Source organism: Rhinolophus sinicus, chromosome X (genome assembly GCF_036562045.2).
Source record: "Rhinolophus sinicus isolate RSC01 chromosome X, ASM3656204v1, whole genome shotgun sequence".
Taxonomy (NCBI): Eukaryota; Metazoa; Chordata; class Mammalia; order Chiroptera; family Rhinolophidae; genus Rhinolophus; species Rhinolophus sinicus.
This window is the reverse complement of record NC_133768.1, coordinates 81,629,749-81,656,501: the sequence shown is the minus strand read 5'-3', so window position 1 is coordinate 81,656,501 and position 26,753 is coordinate 81,629,749. Positions and strand designations below refer to the sequence as shown.

General features: G+C 38.8%; 1 protein-coding gene across 1 annotated transcript in view; it reads right to left on the bottom strand.

Annotated features, from left to right (window-relative positions):
- The window catches only part of IL13RA1 (interleukin 13 receptor subunit alpha 1), a 72,281-nt gene that overhangs the window by 26,846 nt on the left and 18,682 nt on the right, over positions 1-26,753 (bottom strand). Inside the window, exons 5-6 of the mRNA XM_074323313.1 lie at positions 13,318-13,505; positions 10,725-10,888 (exon numbers count right to left, since the gene is read on the bottom strand). Of these exons, the coding sequence (XP_074179414.1) occupies positions 10,725-10,888; positions 13,318-13,505 (352 nt within the window). The remainder of the gene's footprint in view (positions 1-10,724; positions 10,889-13,317; positions 13,506-26,753) is intronic.

Here is a 26,753-nt window from a genome sequence, read left to right as displayed (position 1 = left end):
AGGGCTAAGGGGGCAGCATGTAACACGACTGAACCCAACGCTCATGGAGAAAAGACTGAGGGAAGAAGGCTGAAAACAGTGGTTTAAGGCCTCACTGCCGAGCAGAGAACGGAAGCCTTAGGCACTGAGACTACCCGCCCCCTCCCTACCCTCCCAGAGCTCGCCCCGCCCCCACCTGCCGGTGCTAGAAGTAGAACAGTAGTAGTGTAAGATCAAAAGAACTGAATATTTGCTGTTCTGAGAACTGTGGACTGCAGACACAGATTCGCAGCCCAACTAGTTTTGGCAAATGTGACGGAGCTGTGGAAGCAGGACCAGCTGTGGTGGTGGTCACAGCCATTGCTCTGGGCCACCTCTCACAAATCACCCCGACCCTGGCCACACCTATCTGGGCGGATCCCTGCAGGAGTAAACAACTGCTGAAACATAGACACACTGAATCTGCTGCAGGAAGAGCTTTGGAACTTCAAAAGCTCTATGCATCCCCATGCAGACGTGGTGCCCTATGACCCAGGTGAACAGTTAACAGAGGAGAAGCCCGCCTTCCAGGGAATCGCCCCATTGTGTGAGAAGCTTGAATAGTGCAGAGAAAACATAACACTACAGTGTGAGACAGAAAAAAGGCTGCAGTCGAAAAGAAAAGAAAACATCTTACAAACACATAATGGAAAACAAAAGAAAGACATCTTCTTATTAACCTGTTGCAGAACCCACTCCTGTAGATGCCTAGAAAGAGAAATAATAATTCATTAATTGCCATGAATAACCAAGGAAACAAGACAGCTCAGAAAGAAAGTGAAAAGTCTCCAGAAAACGAACTTAAAGATATGGAAATATGTAACATAAATGATAGAGAATTCAAGATTGCAGTTCTGAAAAAAGTCAACGAGATGCAAGAAAACGCAAAAAGGCAGTTTAATGAACTCAGAAACACAATCAAACAACAACATGAACATTTTACCAAAGAGATTGAAATTTTAAAAAAGAACCCAATATAATTTCTTGAGATTAAGAACTCAATAGAAGAAATGAAGAACGAAATAGCCAGCTTAGTTAGTAGAGTTGACCAGATGGAGGAAAGAATCAGTGACATCAAAGACAGAAACCTGGAAATGACACACATGGAAGAAGAGAGGGACTGAGACTTAAAAGAAATGAAAGAACTCTATAAGAACTTTGTGACTCCATCAGAAAGAGCAATATAAGAATAATGGGCATACCAGCAGGAGAAAAAGGAGAGAAGGGAACAGAGAGTATATTCAAACAAATAGTCGACGAGAACCTCCCAAACTTGTGGAAAGAATTGGATACACGAATACAAGAAGAAAATAGAACACCTAAATACCTAAACCCAAACAGGCCTTCTCCAAGGCACATTGTATTGAAGCTGTCTAAAATCAATGACGAAGAAATAATCATCAAGGCAGCCAGGGAAAAGAAGATGGTAACCTACAAAGGAAAGCCCATTAGATTATCATCAGATTTCTCAGCAGAAACTCGACAAGCCAGGAGGAAGTTGAAACAAATATTCAAACTATTGAAAGAGAGATATTAAGAGCCAAGAATAATACACCCAGCAAAGATATCCTTTAGAGATGAAGGAGGAATAAAGACCTTTCCAGACATACAGAAGCAGAGGGCATTTTCTAATACATGGCCTGAACTACAAGAAAAACTAAAGGAGGTTATTCGACCACCATCAACAGGGTCAATTTGTGGCAAACAAAACATAAAATGGAGGAGAGTAAGGCCTGAACCGGAATATGGGAATGGGGAAAGTAGGCATGCTGAAGAAAATGGAATACTCTAAATATCAAACATTCTTTTACATAAACTTAAGGATAACCACTAAAAAAAATCCAAAACGGAAATATATACTATAATAAAAGAAGAAACAAAGGGAAACAGCATAGAATACCACCACACAGAAATAATAGACAACAAGAAAAGGCAAAGAAACAATGGAGACACAGCCTTACCAGAAAACTAAAGATAGAATGACAGGAAATCCTCACATATCAATAATCACCCTAAATGTAAATGGACTGAACTCACCAATAAAAAGGCACAGAGTAGCAGATTGGATCAAAAACTAAACCCAACCATATGCTGTCTCCAAGAGACACATCTCAGCTACAAGGACAAGCATAGACTCAAAGTGAAAGGGTGGAAATTGACACTCCAAGCAAATGGTACCCAGAGAAAATCAGGTGTAGCCATAATGATATCAGATGAAACAGACTTCAGGGTGAAAAAGATAACAAGAGACAAAGATGGACATTTCATAATGGTAAAGGGACTATACAACAAGAAGACATAACAGTCATCAATATTTATGCCCCCAATCAGGGAGCACCGAAATATACCAAGCAACTACTAACAGAACTAAAGGGAGAAATTGACCAAAACACAATTATACTAGGGGACTTAAATACATCATTGACAGCTATGGATAGATCATCCAAACAGAAAATAAATAATGAAATAGCAGCCCTAAATGACACATTAGATGAAATGGACATAATTGACATTTATAGAGCACTTCATCCTAAAACATCAGACTATACATTCTTTTCTAGTGTACATGGAACATTCTCAAGGATAGACCATATATTGGGACATAAAATCAGCCTCAACAAATTTAAGAAGATTGAAATCATACCAAGCATATTCTCTGATCACAAGGCTTTGAAATTGGATATCAACTGCAAAAAGAAAGCAGGAAAAACACAAATACATGGAGATTAAACAACATACTTTTAAAGAATGACTGGGTCAAAGAAGAAATTAGAGGAGAGATCAAAAGATACATAGAAACAAATGACAATGAAAATACATCCTACCAAAATTTTGGGATGCAGCAAAGCAGTTTTAAGAGGGAAATTTATATCATTACAGGCCTATCTCAAGAAACAAGAAAATCCCAAATAAATAACCTCATGTTACACCTTAAAGAACTAGAAAAGAAGAACAAATGAAACCCAAGGTCAGCAGAAGAAAGGAAATAACAAAAATCAGAGCAGAACTAAATGAAATAGAGAACAAAAGACAATAGAAAATTAATGTGACAAAGAGCTGGTTCTTTGAAAAGATTAACAAAATTGACAAACCCTTGGCTAGACTCACTAAGATAAAAAGAGAGAAGACACTAATTAACAAAATCAGAAATGAAAAAGGGAAGTTATCACGGATGCCACAGAAATACAAAGGATCATCCAAGAATACTATGAAGGACTATATGCCACCAAATTCAATAACCTAGAAGAAATGGACAAGTTCTTAGAAACATATAGCCTCCCAAGGCTGAACCATGAAGAACTGGAAAATCTAAACAGACCGATCACCAGTAAATTGAATCAGTCATCCAAAACCTTCCCAAAAGCAGAAGTCCGGGACCAGATGGCTTCACTAGTGAATTCTACCAAACCTTCAAAGAGGATGTAATACCAATCCTGCTCAAACTCTTCCAAAACATTGGAGAAGAGACAGTACTCCCTAACTCATTTTATGAGGCCAACATTACCCTGATACCAAAACCTGGTAAGGACAACACAAAAAAGAAAACTACAGACCAACATCTCTGATGAATACAGATGCAAAAATCCTAAACAAAATTCTAGCAAATCGAATACAACAATGCATTAAAAAGATTATTCATCACGACCAAGTGGGGTTCATCCCCGGGGCACAAGGATGGTTCAACATCCAAATCCATCAATGTGATACATCACATAAACAAAATAAAGGACAAAAATCATATGATTATATCAATTGATGCAGAAAAAGCATTTGACAAGATACAACATCCATTTATGATTAAAACACTTAATAAAATAAGTATAGAAGGAAAATACCTTAATATAATAAAGGCCATATATGACAAGCCCTCAGCTAATCTCATAATTAATGGTGAAAAACTGAAGCCCTTTGCTCTACGTTCAGGAACACGACAGGGCTGTCCCCTATCACCTCTGCTTTTCAACATAGTGTTGGAAGTCCTTGCCAGAGCAATCAGGCAAGAGAAAGAAATAAAAGGCATCCAAATTGGGAATGAAGAAGTTAAATTATCACTCTTTGCAGATGACATGATGCTATATATAGAAAACCCTAAAGACTCCACCAAAAAGCTATTAGAAACAATCAACAAATACAGTAAAGTTGCTGGCTACAAAATCAATGTACAAAAGTCCATTGCATTCCTATATACTAACAATGAAATCTCAGAAAAAAAATGCAAAAAACAATTCCTTCCGCAATTGCAGCAAATGAATAAATACCTAGGAATAAACTACCACCGAGGATATGAAGGATCTGTATGCTGAAAACTATAAGACATTTTTGAGAGAAATTGAAGAAGACACAAAGAAATGGAATGACATTCCATGCTCATGGATTGGAAGAATCAACATAGTTAAAATGGCCATATTACCCAAAGCAATATACAGATTTAATGCAATCCCAATCACAATCACAATGGCATTTTTTAAAGAAATAGAACAAAAAATCATCAGATTTGTTTGGAACCACAAAAGACCCGAATTGCCAAAGCAATCTTAAGAAAAAAGAACAATACTGGAGGTATCACACTCCCTGACTTTAGCTTGTACTACAGGGCTACAATAATCAAAACAGCATGGTATTGGCAGAAAAACAGACACATAGACCAATGGAATAGAATTGAGAACCCAGAAATAAAACCACATAAATATGGACAGATAATTTTTGACAAAGAAGCTAAAAACATACAATGGATGAAAGACAGCCTCTTCAATAAATGGTGCTGGGAGAATTGGATAGCCACATGCAAAAGAATGAAACTGGACTGCTATCTGTCACCATGTACCAAAATTAATTCACAATGGATCAAAGACTTAAGCATAAGACCTGACACAGTAAACTGCATAGAAGAAAACATAGGTACTAAACTTATGGATCTTGGGTTCAAAGAGCATTTTATGAATTTGACTCAAAGGCAATGGAAGTAAAAGCTAAAATAAATGAATGGGACTATATGAAACTTAAAAGCTTCTGCACAGCAAAAGAAACCATCGACAAAATAAAGAGGCAACCAACTGAATGGGAGAAGATTTTTGCAAACAGTGCCTCCGATAAGGGGCTAATATCCAAAATATACAAGGAACTCATGCAACTCAACAACAAAAAACAAACAACCCAATTGAAAAATGGGCAGAGGACCTGAAGAGACATTTCTCCAAAGAGGACATACAAATGGCAAATAGACATATGAAAAAGTGCTCAACTTCATTAGTCATCAGGGAAATGCAAATTAAACCCACAAGGTAATAATACACACACCTACCATATAACACCTAGTGTTGGTGAGGATGTAAAGGATCTAGCACTCTCAGTTTCTGCTCTCGGTGTAAACTGGCACAGCCACTTAGGAAAACTGTTATTTACTAGAGAGAATCAGAGGTAACCCTATGACCCATATACGCCCAAACGAAATGTATGCACATGTGTACCAAGAGACAAGTACGCCAATGTTCATAAAAACTCTATTCATAAAACTCCAAACTGAAAACTATCCAAATGTCCATCAATGGGAGGACAGAGAAATCAAATGTGGTATGTTGGCATGATGGAATGAATGCAATGAGAATGAACCATCTATAACTATAGGCAACAATATCAGTCAATCTCATAAACATAACACTGAATGAAAGAAGGCAGACACCCAAAAAAGTAAATTCTCTATAATTCATTTATATAAAGTTTAAAAAGAGGCAACAAAACTAACCTATGGGATTAGAATTCAGGATAATAAGTTGCTTTTTGGGAGAGTAGAGACCAAAAGTGATTATGATGGGGCTTGTGGGATGCTGGTTACATCACTTGTGAAAAATCACTCGTGAAAAATCATTGAAATCTACACAAAGACTTGTGCAATTTTTCTTGCTATCTGATGTAAAGAGAATAATCAGTTCCTGAAATGCAAATATTTCAATATCGAGTAAAAAAATCAACACATGAAAATCTGTTGCTTAGTCTACTTCTGCCCAACAGGTATATGAAGAGATGGTTCAACATCACTAATCGTCCGAGAAATGTAAATCAAAACCACAATGAGATGTCACCTCATACCTGTTAGAATGGCTATCATCAGAAAGATAAGACATAATAAATGCTGGCAAAGGTGTAGAGAAAATGGAACCCTTGCACACTGTTGGTGGGAACATAAATGGTGCAGCCATTATGGAAAACAGTATGGAGATCCATCAAAAAATTAAAAAATAGAACTAGTATATGATCTAGCAATCCCACTTCTGTGTATAATAATCCAAAGGAAATGATACCAAGGTCTCAAAGAGATATGCATTCCCATGTTCACTGAAGCATTATTTACAAGAGCCAAGATATGGAAACAACTTAAGTATCCATCAATGGATGAATGGATAAAGAAGATATAGCATTCATACACACACACACACACACACACACACACACACCCTATGGAATATCATTCAGCCATGAGAAAGAAAGAGATCCTGCCATTTGTAACAACATGGATGAAAGTTGAGGGCATTATGTTAAGTGAAATAAGTCAGACAGAGAAAGACAAATACCATACGATTTCACTTATATGTGGAATCTAAAAAAGTCAAATTCATAGAAGCAGAGAGTTAAATGGTGGTTGCCAGATGCTAGGTAATAGGGAAAATGGGAAGATGTTGGTTAAGGGCTACAAACTTTCAGTTATAAGTTCTGGGGATCTAATGTACAGCCTGGTGATTATAGTTAATAATACTGTATTATGTACTTGAAATTTGCTAAGAGAGTAGATGTTAAACGTTCTCACCACACCAAAAAAAAAGGAAAAAAAAGTAACTTTGTGAGGTGATGAATGTGTTAATTAACTTGATTGTGGTAATCATTTCACAATATAAATGTATATTAAATCATCACGTACATCTTAAAAATAATCACTATACAACATAAATATATACAATGTTACTTGTCAATCATACCTCCATAAAGCTGGGAAAAATAGTCAACTTCTATCAAAGAGATATTTAAACATGGGACAGAAACCAGAACACATAGCTATGAATTTTGGCATTCAATGTAATTCATTAAATGGTTCCTACCAGCATTTGTGAAGAGCTGAAAGGCCAACTGAATGATGAAAGGCCATCCTATCAATACTTCATATAGGGGCAGAGAAAAAGCCACTCAGGGGCTACTGTACCCCATTGTTGGCCATTTGGAATCAGAGGCTTGCTGGAGAATCACAAGTGTCAACTACTAATTGAGGGATCAACTTGCAGGCTGATGTCCCCCACCCCCTGGGCCATCTCCCAGACACACACACACACACACACACACACACACACGCAGAGGGTGCCAAAAAATATATACACATTTTAAGAAAGAAAAAAACTGTATTAAAATTACACTGATGGTAACTACTTTGAGCACCTCTTGTAATTGAAGAAGTCAAACATGACTTGTATTCATCTTTTGTTATTGGTATAATCGGTTTTAATACAGTTTTCCTTTCTTAAAATGGGTATACATTTTTTGGCACCGTGTGTGTGTGTGTGTGTGTGTGTGTGTGTGTGTGTGTGTGTGTATTCAAAAGTCAGCAAATCATCATGTCAGTTGAAGGTTCTGGGCTCTTGTTCAAATGTAAATCCTCTTGTGTTGTTTATCAGCTGCTCAGATACCTCTGTGAGAGAAGGCAAACAAGGGCACAGAGCACCAAATAGATCGTTTGCAGGGATGGGGTTGGTCAAAGACAAGTAATTCCTTTATGATTCTAACCACAGTCCCCATGTGATGGCACCAGTTCATGTTCAAGCCTACTTCCCCCTCTTAACTGGAACACCAGGCAAAATAATTCCTCAAAAAGTCTTGAAAAAGACAAAAAAAAGGGTCTAACCAACAGAGCTCAAGATCAGTGAACACACAAAAGGCTGATGACATTCTAGGAGAGGAAGCAGCTGGTGACCATCTGCTAGAAGACAGAACATTAAACTCAAGTGTATAAACAAAGTTAATTCCACATAGACTACAGTTCTGATTTAGGTGGATAAATTCCATAGTACATGTGTTCTCTTCAGTTCTGAAATTTATTTTTTTTTAAAAGATAACTCAATTCAATAAAAATGTATTAAATGATGACTATGCAAGTATTATTGGTCAAAGTTTAGTACTCGCAGGCCAACTTTTATTAGCTGTATTGCCTATAAGTTAGTTAACCTCTCTGAGACTTAGTTTCTCAATAAAATGTAATCTATTTTGTGAATTGTTATGAGCCACTGTATAATAAGTACACAGATATTATACCATGAACAATAAATGATGGCTGTTACTATTAAGAGCAAGTATTGAGATGGCTCCCAGTGGTTCAGAAGAAAAGCTTTGGAGTTACGCTTTTGCTGAAATCTTGGTTCTACCACTTTCTAGAAAAGTGATCTTAGGAGTAACCTCTGAGACTGAGTTTCCTCATCTGTAAAATGGGGACAAAATAACAGGATCTATATCCTTGGGGTTACTATGAGGACTACATGGGACAATTCAGATGAAATGTTTATTAAAATACTAATACATGGTAATTGCTCAATACATGTTAGCAGTTATTAATAGCAGAAACAGCAAAAAGTAAACATCACTCAACTCCTCCCTATAGGAGCTAATATTTTTAGCATAGAGAAAAGGCCTACAAATGTGATCAGGGTAACTAGCAGGACATAATTCAGTGCTAAATGAGTAATACAAATAGCATGTGTCTCATGATTTGACAGAAGAGAGCTGTAAAGGCTGGAGTACTCAAGTATATTTCAGCTTTCTGATAGCTCTCTTAGTTGGAATTCCAAGCTGCACCTCTTCCCCACTTGGAAGCCCTTTGCTTTTTCCCTTTGCGGTATTATATGGGGACACTGGTTTCTGGTTCGGAAAATGGTTATTCTATTTCAGAAACAGATTCAAGAGCTCTGCTCAGCTGTGGACTTGGTCACTCCTTCTGGAGTTACAGCTTGTCAACACTGGCTTATTTTAGTAAGTTCAGAAGCTCCTCAACTTATGATGGGGTTACATTCTGATAAAACCCTCATAAGTTGAAAATATCATAAGTTGAAAACGCATTTTATACACCTAACCTTCTGAACACCATAGCTTAGTCTAGCCTACCTTAAACGTGCTCAGAACATTCACATTAGCCTACAGTTGGGCAAAATCATCTAACACAAAGTTTCTTTTATAATAAAGTATTGAATATCTCATGTAATTTATTGACTACTGTACTGAAAGTGCAAAACAGAATGGTTGTATGGCTACTTACCATTAATGTACACAGCTGAAAGCACACTGGGCCTGATGAATGTTTGAAGCACTGAACTAAAATTAATTACACACACGAGAGTATTGTACCGCATATCACTAGCCCAGGAAAAGATCAAATTGAAAATCTGAAGTACAGTTTCTACTGATTGCATATCGCTTTCACACCATCGTAAAGTCGAAATATCATAAATCGAAATATCATAAGTCGAAATATCGTAAGTCGAATCATGGTAAGTCGGGGACCGCCTGCATTTTGAAACTTCCATGATGAGCTAAGACAAGTGAACCAAGGAATTTGCCCACATGTGTGATGCTGTGCTCCTTTAAAAGCCAATATAAAACACTTGGTCATTCTAACCTCTAAAACTCCAATGCACACAATGCCTGGGCAGGTGGCACACAAGTGAGTGGTACAGTCCCTCCCCATGGCCTTGAAGCACCACCTTATGGAAACTACACTTCTCAGGTACTACCACCATTTTAAATCTGGGCAAAAATTCAAATTTAATAAACAAACAAACAAAACCCTTCTTTGATTGTGGTCCAAACAAAAATGTTTGAGGCCCAGTTTGTGACCTCAATTTTAAAGCGTAATAATGAGACTGATGCCCTGAGGTTATGCCCGGTGCTCCACAGGGACCTCTAATAAGCATGTTTTGTATTAGATTCCAAATAGTGAAACTGTACATAATCCAATCGATGCTGACTACTCAAATTTGACTACTTTAGTTGCCACAAACTCCAAGAAAACTGAATGGCAATACCAGAGCCTCCACGTAGCTACCTGATCTGACCCCAGCCTCCTGCTCAGACATCTTTTCCTATTGTATTTAGGCCACACCAGTCTCCTTTCTGCTTCTCCCACATGCCATAGTCATTGTACTTGCTGTCTCCCAGACCTTCACATGGCTGTCTACTCCCAGACCTTCACATGGCTGTCTACTCCCAGACCTTCACATGGCTAGCTCCTTCTCATCATTCTGGTCTCATCTCAAATGCCATCACTTTGGATGACTGCCCTGCCTAATATTCCCTCAAGCTCTCCCCTCACTCTACTATATCACCCCGTTTCATTTTCTTCACAACATCCATTTTCTGAAATTAACTTGCTTATTTACATACTTATCTTCTAGTAGGTAAGCTCCATAGAAAAACAAATTTTTTTTTGTCAGGTGTCATGTGCCTGGCACCTGGCAGACACATGGTAAAAATTTGTTGAGCAAATGAATTAATGTATAGCTTGAATCTTGCAGTCATTACTACCATAAACCCTCAAACGTTCCACCACCCTATTTCAGACAAGACATTTCATTATCATCATATGAAAAATCTAAGAGCTAAATTTCATGGATATTTCAATTTATTGTACTGTAAGAAATTCAAATGAAAGAAAAATATCAAATAAAAACAATGATTTAAAAAAAACTTACGGATAAAATATAATGTGTCTCAGTTTGGCTGTTATTGAATTCTACTTCATAAGATAAGCATCTGCTATAAAAATTCTGTGGATTCTTCCCTAGTATGTATAAGTCACCATGTTGAAAGAAGAGATTTTTAATATGTGGAGGATCAGGTTGCACTGAAAGACAGAAATAGAAGAATACAAATTAGCTTCCAGAGTTTATATTGGAGAAATATGTATATGGGCAGAGATAACGAAGGTCATAAATTTAAATCAAAATAGGGCTGATACTTCTAATGACCTTACATGACCAGACATATAGTTCTCAATTTCTGATTCGCCACAATTAATGTAGGAAGCTTCTTTTAAACTGCCTAGAAAAATGCATCTAAAGAACATCTCTGGGGTTTCTGGCAAATGACATGAATTCTGACCTGCATCTGGTTAGAACATGGCTGGGGTATAATCAGGACTCCCAGTTGCAACATAGAGAATAAAGAAATGCTTGGGTCCAGATGTGCCTCCACCTGGTGGGTAATGAGGGGCACCAGGTACAAGGGTTCCCAAGCTATCACTCATTTGTGCCAATCAAAAACTGCAATTAAAATATTAGTTTACTCTCTGTCACATGCACAACATGGATGAACCTCAAGGACATCATGCTAAGTGAAATAAGCCCATCACAAAAGGACAAGTACTATATGATTCCACTCATGTGAGGCATCTAAAGTAGTCAAAATCACAGAAACAGAAAGAAGGAGGATGGTTATCAAGAGCTGTGGGAGGGGTGGGGGAATTAGTGTTTTGGTTTTACAAGATGAAAAAAAGTTGTAGAGATCTGCTGCACAACAATATGAACATACTTTATTGCACAGTACACTTGAAAATTTTTAAGACAGTAAATTTAATGTTATGTTACTCTAACTACAATTTAAAGTAAAAAAAAATTAGCTTAGCCAATTTAGTTTTGGAGGAGTCAACTATGCTTAAGACTGCACAACAGAAGAGAACAGATAATTAACAGAAAACAACTTGAAGATGTCATCTTCTAGCTGAGAAGGATCTCCCTTTATGTCACCACTAACCTCTGGGAAGAAAAGTAGCAAAATGAGCTTTAAAAGGTCTACGGAGGACAACCTGCCAAGCAAGGGAGAAGACAGAGATGGGCTTTGCTTCAGATTATCCCACCTGGCAAGTTACCGTGACCTCACTTCCTTGGCCTACAAACCAAGCTGCCTTTGGTCCACTCTTAGAATTCACTTCCATGACCATCTGAAGGGGCGGTAAATCTGAAAGTGCTCTACTCTCAGACTTGGGAGCCTCTGTTAATTCATGGTTATTTGCCTATAAATTTTCTGTATACCACTTAGCCAGAATCTGAGTTCCCATTGGGGTATTATAACAGATAAATAAACAAGATGCTTATAGTAGTCTGCTTTAGAGATTTACAAACACTTTTATACACCTCACATTATTTGGACCTTACTACAGCTGACCCTTGAACAACACGGGTTAGGGGAGCCAACTTCCTGTGCAGTCGAAAATCTACATATAACTTTTGATTTCTCCAAAACTTAACTGCTGTGTTTCCCCAAAAATAAGACCGGGTCTTATATTAATTTTTGCTCCAAAAGACGCATTAGGGCTCATGTTCAGGGGATGTCATCCTGAAAAATCATGCAAGGGCTTATTTTCAGGTTAGGTCTTATTTGTGGGAAAACACGGTAGTCTACTGTTGACCAGAAGCCTTCCTGATAACATAAACAGTCGACTAATGGATATTTTGCATATGTACTTTATATTATATTCTTACAATAAAGTAAGCCAGAGAAAGAAAATGTTATTAAGAAAATTATAAGGAAGAGAAAATACATTTACAGTACTAAACGGATTCACTGAAAAAAAACCATGTATATAAGTGGACCCACACAGTTCAAACTCATGTTCAAGGGTCAACTGCACAATCCTTTGAGGTTAAGGACTATGTACCCCGTTTTATAGGTAAGGAAACACTTAAAAAGAATTTATACACCTTTTCCAAAGTGAAGAAGCTAAGACCTCAAACAGATATTTTGTTTTCAAGTGGAGGACTCTTTCTAATAGCTAACACTTGGCTGCACTGGTTGTTCTGATTGATCAGTGCCTGGGCACCCAGAATGGCAGGTAGTTTGAGTATCACCCCATGATCACTCAACCGCCAGTCTAAGCTTTTTTAAACTAAGAGGTAGATTATTCAGGAGCTATATTTGATCATATTTATTCTGCAGCAGCATCCTGTCAAATATTACAAATAAAAGAGAGTAGATCTTATGAGTCAGAGAGCCTGGGTTCACATCTTGGTTCTAAAACTAACTGCTTGCTTTCAGGCTCAGTGTACTCATAAGTAAATAAGGAGAAAGCATGTGGCACGTGCTCAATTAATATAGAATTCCCAAGCTTGCTTCTTTAAAAAGGATCAAAGAAAGGTATATAAACACAACAGGTTTTTTTTGTTTTTTTGTTTTGTTTCTGTGTGTGTGTGTGTGTGTGTGTGTGTGTGTTTCTGGAAAGATCTTAAAACCAAAATCATCATTTTTTTATTATTTGTGTTGATTGCCCAAACTTACCATGAGAAGTTAAAGGTACTATATTGAAGGATGGTCTAATTTTTCCTGCATTATCCTTGACCATTACTTGGACACTGTGTTGGTCGAAACTGGAATCCTTCAACTTATTCAGAGCAAAGGAACAACCAATGTGTTGACCTGCTGTATAGATGTCTTCACATTGAAGAATTTTTCCCAGGCTGCTGTGCCTACAAGATAAAACGAGACAATCTTCTGCATTAATTTTTTTAAAATTTTATTTTATTAAATTTATTGGGGTCTGCATTATTTTTAACAAGGCATTCAAGAAACAAAAGCAGAAGTTTGTTTGTTCTTAATGACTGAAGATGTCCATGAAAAGCAGTATTTGCAATATGGTAAGATAGCTTTTCCTAAACCCGATTTTATGTGGCACCATTTCATACTCTAGGCAGAAATGAATGTTCCTTTTTGAGGAACATTGGTACTTTCAATAGCTATGGAAACTATAGGGATCCTGACTCTTTTTCCTCTTCTGTATACAAGATGTTATGAGGCCAGGATGAGAAATTTTGCACTTCTTGAAAATGCCCCATCTGCTGAAGTCCATGGTTCTCCTCTGGTCCCTATGTCTGCTCCTTCCTTGTTTTCTTGTCTTGCCCCTGTCCTTTCTCCTCTTCTCAGAGGGTTCCCATTCAATCCTCAGCCCTCTGCACATTCCTCTCTATTTCTAACTCCCTCATCTCTTCACCCCCAGCTTATCACTTCCATCTCTCGACTAGACTTTCTATGCTGGGGATTCCTAGTCCTGCTCTCTCACCTTGGATCCAGTCCCAGATTTCTAAGTGCTCCATCTGAGTGTTCCACTCTTGCCACAAATTCAACATCCAAAACATGTGTCCCCTCTCCCTTGACAAACTGCCTTTTCTTCTAACCTTCCCAATTTCCATCAGTTATAGCTCATTTTTTCTGGGCTCCTCGATTAGAGCCTTTGAAATCACCTTTCCTCCCTCCTTTCCCTACATTCTAGTAACAAATTCTGTTATTTCATCCTTTGCAAAGCTTCTTGCATTCTCTCCTACAATATTTCCATTGCCCTAACCCTGTTTCATGTCCTAATCACTTCAGGCTTCATATCTTCTCCAGATTGACCTCTTGGACCTTCATTATTAGTTCCCTCCGATCACTGCCAGAACAGTGTTCCAGAACACACTGGCTTTCTAAGTGTCTTACTTCACTGTGTGGCTTTAAATGTGTTCCATAACCAGTACTACTGGTATCTTATTTCCTGTTTCGAAAACCTCTACACATACCTTTCCTCAATGATCACTGACACCTAGCACAGTGCAGGCAGATAGCATGTGCTCATTACACTATTTTTTCTAGGCTATCTGTTTTGTAATAACTGGCAGAAGACACAGAGTCAAGCCTTACATCATCAACCACAATGGGAGGTGTGCAAAAGTTCTGCAGAAAAGGGAAACGATTTAAAAAATGAACTAAGGGTAAAGAATTCCAAACCCTTGACCTGTTGCCTCACAATCATCTGTAGTCATTTAAAATGCAGATTCCTCAACCCTTCTCCCAGAGGATCCTACTTAGAAGGCTTTGCCCAGGGCCTAAGAATCATCATTTTGACAGCAATTCTCCAGGGGATTCTGCTACAAATCAGGTTTTATAAAACTCAGATCTACTTCCATGAATATAGTCAGCCTATCTTTGAAAAAGGAGCAAAGGCCATATAAGGGAGCAGACAGTCTTCAAAAAATGGTGCTGGAACAACTGGACATCCACATGCAAAAAAACAAACAAACAAACAAAAAACACCAGAATAATCTAGTCACAGATCTTATACTCATCACAAAACTAAACTCACAAAGGATCACAGACCTAAATGGAAAATTCAAACCTATAAAACACCTAGGAGAAAACCTAGATGAATTTGGGTAGAATAATGACTTTTTAGCTATGACACCAAAGGTATGATCTATAAAAGAAATAATTCATAAGCTAGGCTTCATTAAAATTAAAAACTTCTGCTCTGCAAAAGACAATATCAAAAGAATAAGAAAACAAGCCACAGGTTGCAAGAAAATATTTGTAAAAGATACATCTGATAAAGGACTGTTATCCAAAATATACAAAGAACACTTAAAACTCAACACTAAGAAAACAAACAACCCAAATGAAAAATGGACCAAAGGCCTTTACAGACTCCTCACCAAAGATACACAGAAGGTGGACTCCGGAAGAAAAATGGCGGCGTGAGGTGAGCCTCTGTAAAGCTCCACTGGAACTTACAACAATTCGAACAACAAGAACTCCACAAAAAACTCCCTGCACAGCAGACAGGCAAGACAAAGAGGCCGACTACCGTAGTCACCTACAAGTGGGAGAATCATGCGAGCAGGGGAGGAGGAGAGGGAGAAGTGCGGAGACGGAGCAGCGCGGGAGCAGGATGCAGACCTAGCTCAGTGCTCCGAGCTTGATGCTTCCCGCAACTACCGCAGCTGCGGGAGAGGGAAGAACTCGGACTGCTTGGGCTCCACTAGGGCTCCACAGGGCTGAGGGGGCAGCATATAACACGGCTGAACCCAACGCTCATAGCAGAGGCCTCGGAGAAAAGACTGAGGGAAAAAGGCTGAAAACAGTGGTTTAAGCCCTCACGGCCGAACAGAGAAGGGAGCCTTAGGCACTGAGACTAGCCGCCCCCTCACTCCCCTCCCAGAGCTCGCCCCGCCCCCACCTGCCCAATGCTAGAAACAGAACAGTAGCAGTGTCAGAGCAAAGAACAGAATATTTGCTGTTCTGAGAACTGTGGACCACAGACACAACTTCGCAGCCCAACTAGTTCTGGTAAAAGGGAGGGAGCTGTGGAAGCAGGACCAGCTGTGGTGGTGGTCGGCGCCATTGCTCTGGGCCACCTCTCACAACTCACCCAGCCCCTGGCCCCACCTATCCGGGCGGATCCCTGCAGGAGTAAACAGAACTGCTGAAACATACGGGCTCTGAATCAGGAGCTGGAAGAGCTTTGGAACATCAAAAGCTCTCCGCATACCCACCGGGACACTGCGCGCTGTGACATAGATGAACTATTAACAGAGGAGAAGCCCGTCTCCAAGGGAATCCCCCCATTGTGTGAGAAGCTGGAATAGTGCAGAGAAAACATAGCACTACCGTGTGGGAGAAGAAAAATAAGCTGCAGTTGGAGAAAAAATAAAACATTCTACCAACAACTACTGGAAAAGAAAAGAAACACAGCTTCTTATCAACCTGTTGCAGAAGCCACTCCTGTAGATGTCTAGGAAGAGAAATAGTAAACCAGTAATTGCCATGAATAACCAAGGCAACAAGATAGCTCAGAAAGAAAGTGAAAAATCTCCAGAAAAGGCACTTAAAGATACAGAAATATGTGACCTAAATGACAGAGAATTCAAGATTGCAGTTCTGAAAAAACTCAACGAGATACAAGAAAACACAGATAGGCAGTTAAATGAACTCAGAAACTCAATTAAAGAACAGCATGAGCATTTTACGAAAGAGATTGAAATTTTAAAAAGAACCAAATATAATTTCTGGAGATTAAGAACTCAATATAAGAAATTAAGAATGAAATAACCAGCTTAGGTAGTAGAGTTGACCAGATGGAGGAAAGAATCAGTGACATCGAAGATAGAAACCTGGAAATGACACAGATGGAAGAAGAAAGAGACTTGAGACTTAAAAGAAATGAAAGAACTCTACAAGAACTTTCTGACTCCATCAGAAAGAGGAATATAAGAATAATGGGCATACCAGAAGGAGAAGAAAGACAGAAAGGAACAGAGAATATATTCAAACAAATTGTCGATGAGAACTTCCCAAATTTGTGGACAGAACTGGACCCTCGAATCCAAGAAGCAAATAGAACACCTAGTTACCTCAATCCCAACAGGCCTTCTCCAAGGCACATTGTATTGAAGCTGTCTAAAATCAACGACAAAGAAAGAATCCTCAAGGCAGCCAGGGAAAAGAAGACGGTAACTTACAAAGGAAAGCCCATTAGATTATCATCAGATTTTTCAGCAGAAACTCTACAAGCCAGGAGGAGTGGAACCAAATATTCAAACTATTGAAAGAGAGAAATCATGAGCCAAGAATAATATATCCAGCAAAGATATCCTTTAGATATGAAGGAGGAATAAAGACCTTTCCAGACATACAGAAGCTGAGGGAATTTTCTAATACACGACCTGCACTACAAGAAATACTAAAGGAGGCTATTCGACCACCATCAACAGGGACAATTTGTGGCAACCAAAACTCAAAAAGGGGAGAGTAAAGGCCTGAACGGAATATGGGAATGGAGAAAGTAAGCGTGCTGAAGAAAATGGAATACTCTAAATATCAAACTTTCTTTTACATAAACTTAAGGGTAACCACTCAAAATAAATCCAGAACTGAAATATATACTGAAATAAAAGAAGAAACAGAGGGAAACATCATAAAATACCACCACACATAAATGATAGACAACAACAAAAAGGCAAAGAAACAATGGAGACACAGCCTTACCAGAAAACTGAAGATTGAATGACAGGAAATCCCTACATATCAATAATTACCCTAAATGTAAATGGACTGAACTCACCAATAAAATGGAACAGAGTAGGAGATTGGATCAAAAAACTAAACCCAACCATATGCTGTCTCCAAGAGACACATCTCAGCTACAAGGACAAGCCTAGACTCAAAGTGAAAGGGTGGAAATTGACACTCCAAGAGAATGGTACCCGGAGAAAATCAGGTGTAGCCAAAATGATGAAACAGACTTCAAGGTGAAAAAGATAACAAGAGACAAAGATGGACATTTCATAATGGTGAAGGGGACTGTACAACAAGAAGACATAACAGTCATCAATATTTATGCCCCCAATCAGGGAGCACCAAATATACCAAGCAACTACTAACAGAACTAAAGGGAGAAATTGACCAAAACACAATTATACTAGGGGACTTAAATACATCATTGACAGCTATGGATAGATCATCCAAACAGAAAATAAATAACGAAATAGTAGCCCTAAATGACACATTAGAGGAAATGGACATAATGGACATTTATAGAGCACTTCATCCTAAAACATCAGACTATACATTCTTTTCTAGTGTACATGGAACATTCTCAAGGATAGACCATATATTGGGACATAGAATCAGTCTCAACAAATTTAAGAAGATTGAAATCGTAACATGCATATTCTCTGATCACAAGGCTTTGAAATTGGATATCAACTGTAAAAAGAAAGCGGGAAAAAACACAAATACATGGAGATTAAACAACATACTTTTAAAGAAGGACTGGGTCAAAGAAGAAATTAGAGGAGAGATCAAAAGATACATAGAAACAAATGACAATGAAAATACATCCTACCAAAATTTTTGGGATGCAGCGAAAGCAGTTTTAAGAGGAAATTTATCTCATTACAGGCCTATCTCAAGAAACAAGAAAACTCCCAAATAAATAACCTCATGTTACACCTTAAAGAACTAGAAAAAGAAGAACAAGTAAAACCCAAGGTCAGCAGAAGAAAGGAAATAACAAAAATTAGAGCAGAACTAAATGAAATAGAGAACAAAAGACAATAGAAAAAATTAATGTGACAAAGAGCTGGTTCTTTGAAAAGATTAACAAAATTGACAAACCCTTGGCTAGACTTACTAAGATAAAAGAGAAGACACTGATTAACAAAATCAGAAACGTAAAAGGGAAGTTATCACGGACACCACAGAAATACAAAGGATCATCCAAGAATACTATGAAGGACTATATGCCACCAAATTCAACAACCTAGAAGAAATGGACAAGTTCTTAGAAACATATAGCCTTCAAGGCTGAACCATGAAGAACTGGAAAATCTAAACAGACCGATCACCAATGTGAAATTGAATCAGTCATCCAAAACCTTCCCAAAAGCAAAAGTCCGGGACCAGATGGCTTCACTAGTGAATTCTACCAAACCTTCAAGGAGGATCTAATACCAATCTTGCACAAACTCTTCCAAAAAATTGAAGAAGAGACAGTACTCCCTAACTCATTTTTATGAGGCCAACATTACCCTGATACCAAAACCTGGTAAGGACAGCACAAAAGAAAACTACAGACCAATATCTCTGATGAATACCGATGCAAAAATCCTAAATAAAATTCTAGCAAATCGAATACAACAATGCATTAAAAAGATTATTCATCACGACCAAGTGGGGTTCATCCCCGGGGCACAAGGATGGTTCAACATACGCAAATCCATCAATGTGATACATCACATAAACAAAATAAAGGACAAAAATCATATGATTATAGCAATTGATGCAGAAAAAGCATTTGACAAGATACAACATCCATTTATGATTAAAACACTTAATAAAATGGGTATAGAAGGAAAATACCTTAACATAATAAAGGCCATATATGACAAGCCCTCTGCTAATCTCATAATTAATGGAGAAAACTGAAGCCCTTTGCTCTACGTTCAGGAACACGACAGGGATGTCCCCTATCACCTGTGCTTTTCAACATAGTGTTGGAAGTCCTTGCCAGAGCAATCAGGCAAGAGAAAGAAATAAAAGGCATCCAAATTGGGAATGAAGAAGTTAAATTATCACTCTTTGCAGATGACATGATGCTATATATAGAAAACCCTAAAGACTCCACCAAAAAGCTATTAGAAACAATCAACGAATACAGTAAAGTTGCTGGCTACAAAATCAACGCACAAAAGTCCATTGCCTTCCTATATACCAACAATGAAATCTCAGAAAAAGAAATACAAAAAACAATTCCTTTTGCAATTGTAGCAAAATAATAAAATACCTAGGAATAAACTTAACCAAGTATGTGAAAGACCTATATGCTGAAAACTATAAGACATTTTTGAAAGAAATTGAAGAAGACACAAAGAAATGGAAAGACATTCCGTGCTCATGGATTGGAAGAATCAACATAGTTAAAATGGCCATATTACCCAAAGCAATATACAGATTCAATGCAATCCCCATCAAAATCCCAATGGCATATTTTAAAGAAATAGAACAAAAATCATCAGATTTGTTTGGAACCACAAAAGACCCCGAATAGCCAAAGCAATCTTAAGAAAAAGAACAATAATGGAGGTATCACACTTCCTGACTTTGGCTTGTACTACAGGGCTACAATAATCAAAACAGCATGGTATTGGCAGAAAAACAGACACATAGACCAATGGAATAGAATTGAGAACCCAGAAATAAAACCACATAAATATGGACAGATAATTTTTGACAAAGAAGCTAAAAACATACAATGGAGCAAAGACAGCCTCTTCAATAAATGGTGCTGGGAGAATTGGATAGCCACGTGCAAAAGAATGAAACTGGACTGCTATTTGTCACCATGTACCAAAGTTAATTCAAAATGGATCAAAGACTTAAGCATAAGACCTGACACAATAAACTGCATAGAAGAAAACATAGGTACTAAACTTATGGACCTTGGGTTCAAAGAGCATTTTATGAACTTGACTCCAAAGGCAATGGAAGTAAAAGCTAAAATAAACGAATGGGACTACATGAAACTTAAAAGCTTCTGCACAGCAAAAGAAACCATCGACAAAATAAAGAGGCCACCAACTGAATGGGAGAAGATTTTTGCAAACAGTGCCTCAGAGAAGGGGCTAATATCCAGAAAATACAAGGAACTCATGCAACTCAACAACAAAAAAACAAACAACCCAATTGAAAAATGGGCAGAGGACTTGAAGAGACATTTCTCCAAAGAGGACATACAAATGGCAAATAGACATATGAAAAAATGCTCAACATCACTAATCATCAGAGAAATGCAAATCAAAACCACAATGAGATATCACCTCACCCCAGTCAGAATGGCTATCATCAACAAGACCAATAGTAACAAGTGTTGGAGAGGCTGTGGAGAAAAAGGAACCCTCATACACTGTTGGTGGGAATGCAGACTGGTGCAGCCGTTATGGAAGGCAGTATGAAGGTTCCTCAAAAAATTACCAATAGAATTGCTATATAACCAGCCATCCCTCTCCTGGGTATCTACCCAAAAAATCTGAAAACATTTATACATAAAGACCCGTGTGCTCCAATGTTCATTGCAGCTTTGTTTACGGTGGCCAAGACATGGAAACAACCAAAATGTCCTTCGATAGATGAATGGATAAAGAAGTTGTGGTATATATACACAATGGAATACTATTCGGCGGTAAGAAAAGATGATATAGGAACATTTGTGACAACATGGATGGATCTTGAGAGTGTAATGCTGAGCGAAATAAGTCAGACAGAAAAAGCAGAGAACCATGTGATTTCACTGATATGTGGTATATAAACCAAAAACAACAAAAGAACAAGACAAACAAATGAGAAACAGAAACTCATAGACACAGACAATAGTTTAGTGGTTACCAGAGTGTAAGGGGGGTGGGGGGTGGGATATGAGGGTAAAGGGGATCAAATATATGGTGATGGAAGGAGAACTGACTCTGGGTGATGAACACACAATGGGATTTATAGATGATGTAATACAGAATTGTACACCTGAAATCTATGTAATTTTACTAACAATTGTCACCCCAATAAATTTAATAAAGTAAAATTTAAAAAAAAAGATACACAAAAGGTAAATAAACTTGAAAAGATGTTCCACATCATATGTCATCAGGAAAATGTAAATGAAAACAACTATGAGATACCAGTACACACCTATTAGAATGGTTAAATCCGGACCTCTGACAACACCAAATGCTGGCGAGGATGTGCAGCAGCAGGAACTCTCCTTCACTGCTGGTGGGGATGCAAACTGCTACCGCCACTTTGGAAGACAGTTTGGTGGTTTCTTACAAAACCAAACATCCTCTCACCATACGATCCAGCAATCCCACTCCTTGATACTTACCTAAAGGAGTTGAAAACTTATGTCCACACAAAACCCTGCATACGAATGTTTATAGCACCTTTATTCATCCATTACCAGAGCTTGGAAGCAACCAAGATGTCCTTCAGTAGGTGAATAGATAAATAAACTGTGGTACATTCAGACAGTGGAATATTATTCAGCACTAATTAAAAATGAGCTGTCAAGCCATTAAAAGACGTGGAGGAAACTTAAATGCATATTCTTAAGTGAAAAAAGCCAATCTGTGAAGGCTACATACTATATGAGTCCAACTATATGACATTTTAGTAAAGGTAAAAATATAGAAAAAAAATCAGTGATTTCCAGAGGTTGGAGTGGAGGAGAGATGAATAGGCAAAGCCCAGAGGATTTTTAGGGCAGTGAAAATACTCTGCATGATACTATAATCATGTATACATGTCATTATACATGTGTGCAAACCCACAGAATGTGCACCACCAAGAGTGAACCCTAAGGTACACTATGGACTTTGGGTGACCATGATGAACCAATGCAGGTTCATCCTCTGTAACAAATGTGCCCTCTGGTGAGTGATGCTGATAATGGGGAGGCTATGCGTGTGGGGGGGGGGGCGGAGAGATATATGGGCAATCTCTGTACCTTCCTCTCCATTTTGTTGTAAACCCAAAACTGCTCTTAAAAGGTCTTTAAAAAGAGAGAAGAAAAATTTAGGTCCAATATATTTAATCCTTCAAAGGCTGTGCAAAGAAAGGCTTCAATATAGAAAATGCTCTTGTCCCTTTAAAAAAAAAAACACTGTACATCAAGTTTTCTTCCTAGTTGTAGGCCCTACTGGTTCGTGAATGACAACAGTTTTTTAAAAACTAAGTTACTACCCTGGCTAGTTTTCAGATCACACAGGCCTGGAATGTTTTCCATCCACAGCCAGAAACAGAAACTGAAGACACTCATGACATTTCTGTTACATAACTAAAGAAAACTATGTAGAAAATTAATTTTTGTTTCAAATAATGAAAAGCACTCCTCTACTGAGCAATCTTTGAGATTCCTTTTTCATTTTTGTACCCTATTTCACATATTGTCACGGACCCCATACATAAAATTAAAAAAAAAATTGTTGTAATTTAGAAAAAATAAGAAAAGGGAAATATATTGGTTTTGAATAGATGATTTTTTGGGGACTTTTTGTGAAAGATTGGATGATGACCTAAGACAGAATGCATTAAGGTGCTTCCTGTTAAAATTTACACACTGAAATCCTCCCCAGACTCACCCTGCAGACATGAGGATATGGACAAATGAAAGGCTGTTTCCTAAACTCTGAAGATGATTAATGTGGTAAGAAATTCCCTAAAATTCATTGGCATGGCTAGTCTGTAGCTATTAAGGTCAGGCTTCTTCAATGCCAGACTGTCCCTGCAGAGCCACAGGTCGCTGCCCTGGGGCTTCAAAATGACCCTCCACTTTTTGATTGGGGATTAGGGAAATAGTCTGGCAGTTTGACATGGTTTAAACTGGTACTGAATCCAATTCTGAGTGCCTGGCAATGAGCCAAATGTGTCCCTTTCTTTTGCATTTTTGATTGGAAAGAATCTCTCTAGGGAAGAGCAGAGGAGCAGGAAGTATGGGCTAGGTACTAGTCCTGTGAGGTGGGGGAAGAGGCCAGCAATGTATACTGGCTAATCTGCAAGGGAGTGGGGATGAATAATCAAAAACAATATAGCTTACTCTATCCATGTTAGGGGTTAGGCACAGTTCCTTCCAAATACTTTCCATACAATAGCAGCCCTCACAACAACCTTAAGTAGTACTATTACTATACCCATTTTACAGATTACAAAAATGAGTCTCAGAGGGAAGGCACTTACCCCAAATCACACTTGCTAGTAAGAGAGCCAGGATTTGAACCCAGGCAGTGTGCCTCCAAAAAAGTAAAAGCTATGGGATGGTGAGGACAGAAGATATAGAATCTATATTACACTGTCCAACAGAGTTTTCTGGGATTATGGAAATGGTCGGTATCTGTGCTAACACAGGAGCCACTAGCCATCTGCAAAACAGGCTAATAAGATTGAGCAACTGGAGCTTTAATTTGCTTTAACTTAAATTCAAATGTAAATAGTCACATGTGGCTAGTGGCTCCTGTATTGGACAGCACAGGTCTACACTACAGCAAGAGCCCGTGCTGATGACCAACTCCGGGAATGTGTATGACAAGAAATACGATCCCTGCCCCCGAGGGTGCCAGCGAACTGCCCCTCTCTTGGGATGGCTTCTAGAACCACCTCCAGTAATGGTAGACTGTGCCTTGCACAATGGCGTCAACTAAGGGCTGAAAGCCAGCCCAAGCACCTTCTGCTGTTAGCTTTGGCAAGACGCTGCATCAGCCCAGAGCAAGAGGAATACTTCAACCCAGAGGAAGAAGAATGCTGTTTTGAATTGGTTGGTCCAGTGTTTTGTAATTTAGTCACCCAAGAGGGCGATCATTTTGCACTTTGCTCTAAGACTTGGTTTGTGCTAGTACATGCCCGAACACACTTCCCCATTTTTGTGTTACAAGAACTCCAATGACTAGGCCACCATCTACCGCTAGTGTCACCCCGATTCCTATCCCACACAATTGGCCATGGAATAAGACACAGTTTTAAGATTTCTTCCCTTCCTTTCCCTGCCCCCTCTATAGACACAGACTCTTTAAAGGCGTTGCCTGTGATTTTACCAGTAACAACTCCAGGGAAAGCAAGAGGGGTTAGCAGCATAATAAACACAGGGATGCTACCAGTTTTAAGAACCCCTTAAAGCCTATAGTAACAGCTCTCTCCAGACTTCACTGCAACATTATCAGAGCCAAGCTACTCCTTTTAAGGCTCTTCTGGCCCCTTCACTCCCAATTCTTTGGGGAGTCAGATCAACCCAATCCTCCTCTCTTTTTATTTCTGAAGTATAATTCTCCTGAGTTGTTTATCCCTCCTCAGTCCTCACGCCAGTCCCAAATGTTCTCTAGCTTTGGATCTTACCAAACATTCAAGATTTATTTATGGAGCACCCACCACGTGTCAGGCACTGGGGAAAACAAGATACAGACCCTGTTCTCAAGGGAGACCACAGTCTAGGGAGGCTACCTCTTAGCAAACAGGAAATGACAACACAATGTGCTGAGTACTAAGTCACGGGAAAGTGCAAGGTACCATGGGACACGATGATGATGGGGGAACATATGTAGACTTGAGAGGTCAAGGAAGGCTTTCTGGAGAGGAAGTGATATCTGAGCTAAGATAAGGACAAATAAGAGGCATCCAGGTGAGAGGGCAAGACATAGGCTGCAAAGGGACACAAATGCTTCCACTGTTCAGTTTGAATTCCATTATTCTGTTTGAGTGTTTGAAGAGTCAGACTGAGGAGCTGAAAGTAGTGTGGGCTGGACAGTTGGGTGCAAGAGGGGTGGGGTGCACGGATAGAGGTGAGACTGAGGCTAGAGACTGACAGAAGCCAGGTCATAAAGGGCTTTTTCTGTCATACTGAAGATTTGGACTTTATCCTGAAGTCACGAGCAAGCCACTGAAGGGTTTTAACACGTTGCATACGGATCACGAGAATCTTCGTTTTTTTCTGAGCCATGCGTTAAGGACGGATAACGAGAATTTCAAAAGACTGGGCAGAGAGCAGTGAGAGGCCAAGACAGGGAGGTGAGATGAGTGGCGATAGGGAACCAGCTGTGAAAGTGCCTACGCAGCGGGCCCCCAAGGAAGACAATCCGGCCAGGCTCTCGGGAGATTTGGCCACGCATCATCTGGAGCCCATAGTGGGAAGAGGAAAGAAAAAACATCACACACGGGTGTGTAAAGTGTGCGCATCAAAAAAAGTGAGAAGTGAAACTTGGTACATATGCAATTTTTGCCGTGTCCCACTGCACAAAGGAAGCTGCTTTCTGCAGTATCACACCAGGAGGGATTACTAACATCATAGGTGAGTAAATCCTAAAAAATTCCATAGAAAAATAATAAATGACATAGAAGCATTTACGCTTTAAAGAGAAGAGTGCATTTTAAAGTAGTTTCTTTTAAAAACCTGCCGGAACAGAGGGGTATGAGGGATTTAAACCCCGCCGTACGCAACGTGTTAAGGACAGATGAAACAACAGGTCACACAAGTGGGCAGTGAAACTACAAAACCTCCAAGGACAATTCTTCATATCAGAAAAACCCCTCCAGACTCAACCACACCATCTCAGTGCCACCTGGCTTCACCTGCAAGGCTTCTCAACTTTGCCAGGAATACCCTGTGGAACAGGGAAGGAGAATGAATGCAAACCCCCAGGTAACTCTGGAGGTTTTCCTTCAAAAATTCATGTGATTTTTGCATTTTTTAAAAATAATTTTTTATTTTTCAATTACAGTTGACATACAATATTCTATTCGTTTCAGGTGTAAAACATAGTGATTAAACATTTGTATGACTTGCAAGGTGATCACCCCGATAAATCTAGTACCCATCTGACACTACACATATTTATTACCATATTATTGACTATATTCCCTAATGCTTCAAATTGCAT